General features: G+C 29.7%; 1 protein-coding gene across 3 annotated transcripts; it reads left to right on the forward strand.

Annotated features, from left to right (window-relative positions):
• The first annotated feature begins 3,724 nt into the window (after positions 1 to 3,724).
• LOC106056460 (putative methyltransferase DDB_G0268948) lies at positions 3,725 to 9,036 on the forward strand. 3 transcript variants are annotated; one of them, XM_056033176.1, is made up of 7 exons: positions 3,725 to 3,787; positions 5,174 to 5,500; positions 5,751 to 5,914; positions 6,860 to 6,968; positions 7,511 to 7,608; positions 7,731 to 7,862; positions 8,296 to 9,036. In XM_056033176.1, the coding sequence occupies exons 1-7, from the start codon at positions 3,740 to 3,742 to the stop codon at positions 8,390 to 8,392; spliced, it is 975 nt and encodes a 324-aa protein (XP_055889151.1). In that variant the 5' UTR covers positions 3,725 to 3,739; the 3' UTR covers positions 8,393 to 9,036. The 3 variants fall into 3 exon arrangements, with proteins under 3 accessions (XP_055889151.1, XP_055889152.1, XP_013068689.2); XM_056033177.1 differs by lacking the exon at positions 3,725 to 3,787 and adding an exon at positions 4,073 to 4,126; XM_013213235.2 differs by lacking the exon at positions 3,725 to 3,787 and adding an exon at positions 4,214 to 4,348.
• The last annotated feature ends 1,728 nt before the right edge of the window (positions 9,037 to 10,764 follow it).

Genomic DNA, 10,764 nt, shown 5'->3' on the forward strand with positions numbered 1-10,764 from the left:
TTTTTTTATTCTATATTATGTCAAGACATGTCATTTTGAAAAAAAACACTAGATTTTTTAATTAATATGTAAATAACCTTTTTATTGTTATCTGCTGGAACTTTCTTTTGTTACAAGGAAAGCTTATAAGATGCTGGCTGTATTAGAGATGCCGGTTTGGTTTTACACTGCATTACTCTCCCATATATAAATACTTTTAATATATTCAATTACTTCATAACACTCAACATATTGTTAAAAAGTCTAAATAACAAATATATAGGTCTTTCTGTGTAGATGATTATATCTTTTCATGATTAAGCTATTTCCTAAGTATGATGTAATCATCTACTTTTTTGAAGTAACGTCTATGTCTTATATGATATTCTCCTCGAGTTTTTGATAACAAGATGGAGTCACTTTATTAGGATTAAGCATGTTCAGATATGTTTAACTAATGATCTTGCTTGATACAAAGGGCATTGTCTTCAAGTCTGAAGGTTAAGAAAAATTGCAGAATTGTTCAAGTAGCTGCATAGACTGTGACTTACATATGTTATATAATTGACATCTGCTTGTTTTTTTTTTCAATGGTATTTATTCTTTGGGCATAATATAATCAAAGCCAAATAGGGTAGCTTGAATATGAAAATTGATTCTATTTCATCTGTTTCTAATAATTATTTGTGTAAACTTAATTTTTTAGTTTTTAAAAACTATGCTTAGATGCCTGTAATTATGATTTTTTTGGTAAAGATAATGAAAATATAATTTGAAAAGTATTGGTCTGTTTGATTTTAGTTTGGGCTTTTTATTTTCAAGTTATTAATGATTTATACGATGTCACTGCACAGTTTCCCAAAGAGTCATATTTTGTTGGTAAATGTTTTGTGTTACTAGTTTTTTTAACTGCCTGATTATTTATATAGTTGAATAGCTGCCTTAATCAATGTTTTAGTTTTTACACTGTTCTTTGATCTAGACATGTGTTAAATCAAGTAGTTTTACTTTGATACAAAATTTGATGCATAATTTTGTCTTTCTTGCACTCTGAATGAATGATTCTTTGTTGTTTTTTTTTTGTGACCTACATTTAAAGGGCAGTTGTTGTGACATGCTAAACATATTGTCATTTGACCATGGAATGGGACTAGAAAAAGTTCCTATCTGCCACTTTAGTTGCTTAACATTTTGTCTTTTACTATTGCTCAAACTTGAAAGACAAGTGATATTCTCGAGTGCAGTATTTTGTATTGTTATATAGAAGTTTGTTGACCTGAATATACATAATAGTTATAAAAGTTTTGTTGACATTTTGAAATATGTTGTGATAAATAATATGAATTGTGTAGATCACCCTAAAAAAAAACAACTACTAATAATCAACTAAACTATACATTATAAAAAACAATGTCCACAATTTTGTACTCGTGTAATGCATATAAAATATAAAAATACATAAAAGTCTTGCCAAACCCAGTCAAAACAGGCTTGTAAATTAAGTAAATGTAACTAAACTTTTATAATTTCATTTTTGAGTAGGCACTCATAGAAATAATTTGAACCAAAGCGATTGATGGGTTCAACATTTAGCTGTGAATCTTGAGATTCTATTAATCCTGGAGGAGATGTTATTAAACTCAGGGCTGGAATTCATCTAGTTCTTGGCTTGGATGGGGGGGGGGGGGGGGGGAGGAGAGGAAGTAAATGAGATTAATCATTTTACACATAACTTTAGCAAATAATTGGCCTCAGAAACAGGTAAATTAAAAATGTACCTTCCTTTGAAAATGTTCATGGTTCTTCAAGACTTGTAAAGATATGTACACATTTCTCAGGATTTAGTACATGTAATGAATATTGTTCCTATAGCCAGTAGATAGTAATCTAGTTTCAATATGTAGAAGAAGTAGCTATTGTTATCTCTATTGTCATTCATTTTTATCTAGTAATCAGAGTGTAGTCTATATTTTAAAAATATTTTTTTTTGTGCAGTTTAGAATTGAAGCAATAAATTATCTGCAGAACTTTACAAATTTTTAGTGTTTTTTTTTTATATGTGCTTTTTATTTACAAAATGGGTGTGCTGCTCTCATGGAAAGTTTAACAGACTTGTTCCCCCTTTGCTGGGTGGCTACAATCACATCTCTGTAAGACACTTCCGACTGCTATAATTACTAAACTTTTATTAGTGAGAAAACTCGTAGACAGACTGTCCTAATTCCTGAGTAGGCCTAATTTTTGTTGTCTGAAAGCCATTGTGGTAGCTGGTAGAGGTAAATTGGTTCATCATAATGCTTGAAATCAAATATATTATTATTCTTATTTTTTGTTCTTATTCTAGTTACGGTATATCTCATCATGTACATTCTAGAACACAAGCCAATTTTCTTGCTCCCAGGATAATATTATCTTAACATTTTATAGGATCTTAGGTCTCTAAAGTAATTTGCAGTCTTTTCATTGCTGATATAAAATTGAATTTAAGCTGATGTAACAATTTACTGTTGATGATTATGATTCAATTTAATTATAATATAAAATTATATATAATAATACAACAGTAAATTTAAAATTCTTCAGATTATTTGCAGACGATTGAATGGTATATAGAACAATAAAAGCAACACAACATATTGACATTTAACAAAAACAATTAGAAATCTTAGAAATGGCAATCAAATTGGAGCATCCATAAATAAAATGCCAGTTATTAAGAGTAACAAAAAAACTAAAAGAAATAAAAACTATTTTATTCATAGTAAACCAATCACACAGACTAAAAACTCAAAATATCTAAGTGTAATAATAAATGAAAAGTTATAGAATTAATTAAATATTTTAAAAAATCAAGTAAAACATTTGGGTTCATTAAAAGAAATGTTTACAAATCAAACAAGAACATAAAACTAAATAGCTTTCAACTAAAAAAAAACCAAAGAAACTAAAACAAATAGAAAATAGAGCAATGACATTTATAACAAACCAATATTCCACTTTGATTAGAGTAACGGTACACCATATAGTCAAATCACTCAACTTAGAGACACTTAAGGACAGAATAATAAAAGGTTAAAGTAGTTATAATACAGAAAACACTGAACCCAAACTTACAAAGAGAAAAACAAAACCTAAAGAAAGACACAAAGATATTTCTTATTCCAAAATATAAGATAGAACAATTCGTAAAAGTGATCTTTCTCTCTAGTACCACTAGAGAATGGAATGGGTTATGCCTGAATCAGCCAGGAAAACCAACGACTTAGCAGAGTTGAGTTTAAATCATTAATTAGCATACATGACTAGATTGACACATGAGATGCTTAGGACGTAATTATCTTCTTTTTTGAAGAGACGTCTGTAATTGATAAGATGAGACCATTCGTCGCGGTCATTAATTTTTTTTTAAATTAAACTATTTTCTTTTTATGTTTAACCTTTAAATAAGGTTTGGTCCGCCTGCCTGCAATGCACACATTAATAAAGTAGCTGTGGCCCTGTAAAAAAAATCAGTGACTTAAGATCTGCCAAGTCGTTGGTTTTCCTGAATCGTAGAGTCTACATTTTAAGTCGTTCGGTAAGGTTGTTATTGCTGGAAGTGATAGTAATGGATATATAAAGCCTCATCTACCCATGGAGATCTACCTAAACTGTCCTAAACAATGCTCTTCCGATGGAATGCGTCTCAAATAGCCCCAGACTCTGACAGCCAGTCCAACTTCTGATTTTCACGTGTGGTTCAGAAATCGATGTGAATCTTATGAGCCTATTGAAGTATGAAACGGAACTGACAGGACAAGGAGCAAAGGTGAGTAACTATTGTCTTAGCTTCGGGCCGGAGGGGGCTGGTTAGCCTTGGATAGGTAGGCCCATACCCACCAACGAAAAGGTTAGCTGAATTCAAACCTCCGCTGCCTTGCAAGCAATATCAAAACAGTGGTAAAGCTTTGGGAGACAACACTGAGGAAAAATCAGGAGCCGGTGACCCTTAGGCAGCTTGCAACACACAGTGCCTACAATACCGCTGATCCCATTGTGTATTGGCACTTGCTGTTCCTTTCGACACATCAGCTGCATGGAGAAGGGGAACTGCTGTACGAGATGATTCATGTCCATTGTCGATTCGGCTGAAGGAGGTCACATACATGTTAAGTCAATCCCAAAATACGCTATTTTTATCTCTTAGTCTTTAACTAGAATTTTATTCTGATTTTATTGTTAACTTTTTTTAAAAAAAGTATTTTATAAAATTGCGAATGTTTTTTTTAAGGGTAATTGTAAATAAACAAAGAAACGGTCAAAGGTCATCACTTCTGGTCAAAGGTTGCAAAACTAAAGCATGAAATTATTCAAAGATTAGATAGATCTGGTAGTAATATAGTATAGATATTATAATTATTATATGTCTAGATCTACTATATTTAGGCTACTTTATTTAAGTTTAAGCCTTAATTAATTAGCCAACCCACTCATCACCAAGCACCTAATTGAAGATTATTCAGTTATGTTCTAAATTATCATGAAATCAAATTGCTATAGATCTAGTTATAGTAACTTATAGATTATAATTATACTAAGATAATTAAAGAAATATGTAGGTTATTAAGTTTGTTTTATATCTTTAAATTAACACTAATTTAATATTGAATTAATATAGTGGAGTCATTATAAGATGAGATGATGATTTTGAAAAAGAATCTAGATCAATTAAAAGTAAACTATATGGTACCCAAATAATTTGGTGTGATCATGCATGATATATATATCATAATTTTATAACAGTTCCATCTTCAAATCCTGCCTACTACCATTACCTGTCCACCTGCGGTTGGGAGACTCACAAGATCTAATAATCTTCATTTCTGAAGGAATATCCAAAACATTCAAAACAAGACAAAAAAAAACTATTATAAAAATTTTAAAATCTTATTTAATTCATGAATAAAATAACTAGACACGGTAGGCTTAGAACCCTATATAAGAATCAAATAGGCTAAAATATGAAATCCATTAAGCCATGCCTGCCTATACAGCAAAATATTTACTATCCCAAAATGTGATTCAGAATGTTGATACAAAAAGATTTAGTAAACAACATTTTAAAAATTCCATCTTCTGATCAAACTTACAAATAGAATCATATTTCCACTTGCAGGTATATGTAATGATGTTTTGAATAAACTTTTTTTTTCAGATTTATGGGTCAGAATGTAGTCAAGTGATTTGTGACATTTTTGACATGATCGTCAGAGGTCTGAGAAAAGTAGCTCCAGTTTTGTTGAACATTAGTTCAACTAGTCAGAGTTGTAATTTAGTCATGTCTAGATACTGCACAACTAATTTGTTTACTGACCAAAAGCAAACACAGTTCTACGCTAAGTTTCGCCCACACTACACATCTGAGATCTATAACACAATAGTAGAGTTTTGTAAAGAAAGTCACAGCGACTTTGATTTAGCTGTAGATGTGGGCTGTGGATCAGGGCAGAGTACTATCCCATTAACTGAATATTTTAAAAAGGTAATGCCATTAAGTTACTTAATTAGTTTATTTGTCAAAAGTTATAACCTATCCATAAAGGCAAATGTTTTTTAAGCTAATTATAATAGCATTCAAGATCTATTGAAAATAGAACCCAGTTTTGTTTCATTGATGGACACACTTATCTGTTTAGTCATCAAGCACTCATTAGCATTCATCTTCTTAATGGGATGTCTTACTTGCATGAATTTTATATTTCTTAACCCATTATGTTTAATTAAATTTTCAGGTAATTGGTGTTGACGTCAGTGAAAACCAGATAGCCAACGCTGCACAAAATGCTGAGAATGTTACTTTTAAAGTCAGCCATGCAGAGAATCTAGATTTCATCCAGTCAAACACTGTGGACCTAGTCACTGTCGCACAAGCATTACATTGGCTGGACCTAGAGAAGTAAGTTTTTATTAAATTATTTGATATGTTCTTATCAGATAGGTCAAACTGATTGTCAAGTTAAATATTGATGTTGAGTTGTTATTTTTAGTTTTTTATATTTTGTGTGTAATAGTAAAATTCCAGCTGCTTAGTGTCCTCATATAATTTAACTTGACTTCAAAATGAATGAAGCACAAACAAATCCAGAAATAAAGAAAACACTTTAATCTATGGATCCATAGGAATATGTTCACTATTCCAAATCTTAATAATGAAACACAATGAATATAAATGTTAATCCAAACCAACAGAATTACACAATCAATTTCTTCTTGTTTTAAGTTGATATATATATATAATATATATTTTAGCGCTGTCTTGACCAACAGATTTTTTTCATTGTGAACGCATACATTTATTTATATGAAAATTTTAATATTATTTTAAGCTCTTCATTTGAGATAGTGGCTGGTCTAAATTTGTCATTATTTGATATCAACAAAGATTCAAGCAGCCTTATTGTCCCAGTTTTATACATAAGCTATAAAATTGTATTTCGCATTCTCATCAGTTGTCTTTCCTTTGATGGTCAAATAATAACAATTAGGCGCCAATATAATCAATGTTTGCTGGTGGTCGGTTTAGGTTCTCTTTTGCTGTTTACTTCTATCTTCAGGAGTAGATTTCCTTTTGGTTACAAGTGTGTATCCTGCTGCCTTTGTAAGAAATCTCCAGCTGTTGTGAGCTGCCAGATGCCCTTGTCTATAAATTGTTAAATAATTATATGTTAAAAGGTTAGGGTTATAAAAATTATTCCCTTATCTGTGTGAGTGTGCTTCAGTTTATGGTTTATTAACCATCTTTCTAAAAGGTTTATAGGATTCTCTAATGCCAGATTTTCTTTTTTTATAGTTTCAGTTTTTATTATTTGTCTTAATAATTTTATTTTGGTTGCATATTCAGGTTTTTTTCAGAAGTTTTTAGGCTTTTAAAACCTGGTGGTTCATTTGTTACCTATGGTTATGGTTTGTTCAAGCTAGAACCAGAAGCAGCTGACAATGTTGTTCAACATGTAAGTCTTGAGGACAATTTTACAAAAACAAATCATGGAATACAAAAATGAGAAAACAAATTTGTAAAGTTTTTCATTTTTTAAAGAAGAGATATACATTGTACATTCTGCTTATTTCTCTTACTTGAAATTTAATTACAGTTTTATGCTGCCTTAAAAAAGTTAATGTCATAGAATTTATGCATAGATATTTCATTAGCATCCTGTATTTGTTACAAAGTCATTTAACTTTGTAGTTTTTAATTAAAAGTATACTTTGCAGTAGATTTTTGTACAAGACAAACATTTAAGTAGTCTACAAATTCTTCTTTTTTTCCTAACTTGCGTACAAATTCAAATTTAAAATATATTGTTTAATTTATTTTATTCTTTTTGTAATGCTTGGAATTTATTCATTTCAAATTGAGAATTATCTTATAGGTAAGATTATTTTGTTTGATTAGTATTTACTTCTCATAGGCTTGTTTGGTATTTCATTTGTTTCAAGTTGAGAATGAAAAGAGTCTTATTTTTCTTTATTTAGCATTGTTTGTTTTCACCAGTTTTACGGTAATGTATTGGGTAACTATTGGCCTGAAGGTAGAAAGATTGTAGAAGAAAAATATATGTCAATCACACTTCCATTTCCTGGATGGAGAAGGTAAGTGAAAAATTGAAAAGAACATTTTGCAAAGCTTTGCATTGATGCTTTTAACAATCAATCTAATTGTACATTCAGATGTATTTATGCAACATTTAATTGATTTTTTTGTGTTGTTTAAGAAATGACAGTCTGGCTATTGTCAAAGAATGCACCATTGATGAGTTTATAGGCTACATGGGGTCATGGTCAGCTTTGAATGAGTATGCCAAAGCTAATCCTGATATAAACCTCTTGGATATAGTTCGTGAAAGGTTGTAATAATTTACCAAAATTTTGAGGAATAAAAAATAATCTTTGATATATTTACCATGCTTTGTGCATCAAACTAGTATATGGATCACATGAATGTAACCAGAGTTGTCACACTTTTTTTTACCATTAAAAATAAATAGCCTACTTTAAATGCTGATTATGTGCAATAGTGGTTTTAGTTTTAACAAATTGTTGTAGGGTGTCAATAGGAAAATATCTTACATTGTTAAAAAAGTGTACAACTTTATGGTTATATTCAAGTGGTTTTATATTCTCTTACTCTTTAAAAGTACATATCCTAACTATAAAAGTGTCATTGAACTGAATTTCAAAAACAGTTTCTAGTGCTCTATATTTGTAATAGTTTGAATGATGATATCATCTGCTAATAAAATGTCTATTGGTTTTGTTTTTTTTTGTTTCATTCTGCAGGCTGGAAACAAGTTTAATTTCACAGACCAATCAAAAGGCCATAAAAGTTACATGGCCAGTATTTATGCTAATGGGTCACACGCCAATTTCTAGATAACATTGATTTTTGATGTGTCGTATAAATACTTGTATTCAAATGTATTATCATAGACCTAAACATTAAAGCAAAAAAATGTTTTGAAAATTGTGACATTGTGAATTTTTAAAAAACTTATGTTTGTTTGTTTTACATGTTTCGAATGTTCCTTCAGAGTTGAAGATAATTCTGCATTGTGTTCTATTGTGTTATTTTTCATTGTGTATATCTCCAGTTACAATTTGATAGATTTATCCAGTTCTTTCTCCTCACATTGAACACAATCAAATTTTGATCTGAAAAAAATCCAAAAAATAATAAATCCAAAAGGAACAATTGTGTTTAAATCACAATATTGAATTCACCTGAAATAGATGCATTAAGCCAAACTATATGGTAACATGAATTAAATGAAAAGCTTGAATGTTTCTTGATATGATGTTCACTTCTCCTTATATGTTATTTTGCTGGTCTGGTTTTAAAGTGACAACTCTAAATTTCAGAACACAGTATGCAGCATAACAAGCTTTTTTTCTCTTTATCATAGTAGTGACTGATAATACCATTAAATGATATAATTATAGTTGCTTTGTTTATAAACAACTTCAAGGTTAGGCTCTAATGGAATGCCTAGCAGCTTGTATCATTTAAAAAATTTCACAATATTAGACTATGTTTTTAGTTGCATTTTAATGGTAATTTACTCATTTACAAAATAGTTGAGATTTTTATCTTTGAGATCTTGGAAGAAACTAGGTTTTCAATTGAGATTTTATGCTCTCCCCCATTAAATGAGTATCTGAGATGTGTTGTAACAGCGTAGTTATACTGCATTTATAAAACTTTTGTAAATCTTTGGCTAAAAAATTGTTGGAACTTTTCTACACCTGGTATGCAATAAGCTAATGGAGGGAGAGGAATTCTCAAAACTGAATTTCTTAATGGCTTTTCAAACATCAAAAAACACCTGATAAATAATTCACAACATGAAAGATTCATGCCTTGAGATTATTTTACTCGATGAGGCTTAAACCTCATATTTGCAGGTAATTGTATAAAAAAAAGTCCAAACATAAATGTTTTTATAAAAAAAACCTCAAAGAATAGATGTATGAAGATAAATAAGTCAATTGATATATTTATTTTGCAAAAGAATATGACTGTCAGTCATTCATAAAACAATTACTTTATTATTTACCGGTACAAAAGAAGAAAACATATGAAAATGTCTTTAATATCTAAGAGTGCAATAAATATTTGTTTTCACAAATATTGATATATACAGTAAAGAATTTATTATAGAGTTTTAAATATTATTTACAGTAAAAATACATTTTAAACTCATTGGCTTCAATAAAGAACTCCCTTTACACTGTATAAATATATATATTATTTTAATGTTCACCATGTAACAGTCTGCTTACAGATAGAAGTGGAGTTTATATCTACATACAGCTATTGTCTGAAAAATTGTTCATATTGCTGTTAAGAGATTTTGGCATCAAATAGGCCTAATGTTTCAAAAAATTGAGCTGAAATTGAAAGGGGGACAACCTTCTGGTAGCCTCAAAACCAGTCAGAGCAGTCTCATGACATTTCATGTTAATTAGATTTGACAACTAAATTAAATACAATGTATATATTTTTTTAAAAGTAAAATCTTGAACAAAGTCATTTGTTAAGTTAATGAATATAAATACATACATAGTGAGCAATTTAAATATAACTGTTCATTATATACAAATAATAATAACTTTTTACTAGTTAGAACTGCTTAGTTCATTCTAGGTTTGAAGATTTCCAATTTCAATAAGCTCACCCGAAGTACTGTAACTCTGATTTCTTCATTAACTGAAGTGTTTTATAGAAAAATCATCAACACATTTTATAGTGGTTAATGAAACTGTACAGAGAATACTCAATGGATGTAAATTTAAGCTATTCTTCTTTTTTAAAGTTTATACTATTTAAGTAAAGAAAGAAATGGATATCAACTAAATGTCTGTTATGAAAGTACATGATGCACTCATGATAACATAAAAAAAAATTTATATAAAAGAAAAAAAAACTTAAAAGTATAGCTAGGAATTATATACATGTAAAAAAAACTGATTTCAGACTCTTTCTTGCATAACAAAAACACAGTGCTGCTTTGTAGTCCAATTAAAGTAAAGGTTTTAAGCTTTATTGACAGTTTCCTCCTAGACATATCGACAAGACCTCCTCCATAAAATGTGGAGAAAGAAAATAGGAAAGTGTACACTATTGATGCGATTTTCTATTAGAGAAATGAGTCCAAACAAAGCTTTTAGTCTGTATCTTATTTATAATAATGCCTAATACCAATTTAGACAAATCTGAAAGAAACATCAGAAATACACCTCTTTGAGGAG

The sequence above is a fragment of the Biomphalaria glabrata genome, chromosome 6 (genome assembly GCF_947242115.1).
Source record: "Biomphalaria glabrata chromosome 6, xgBioGlab47.1, whole genome shotgun sequence".
Classification (NCBI taxonomy): domain Eukaryota; kingdom Metazoa; phylum Mollusca; class Gastropoda; family Planorbidae; genus Biomphalaria; species Biomphalaria glabrata.

Excerpts from the sequence above, each read along its gene's own strand:
- LOC106056460 (XM_056033176.1), top strand. The coding sequence starts at position 3,740 with ATGAGCCTATTGAAGTATGAAACGGAACTGACAGGACAAGGAGCAAAG. Across the intron at positions 6,969-7,510 it reads CTGACAATGTTGTTCAACAT|TTTTACGGTAATGTATTGGG; the intron begins GTAAGTCTTGAG and ends TGTTTTCACCAG. Across the intron at positions 7,609-7,730 it reads CCATTTCCTGGATGGAGAAG|AAATGACAGTCTGGCTATTG; the intron begins GTAAGTGAAAAA and ends GTGTTGTTTAAG.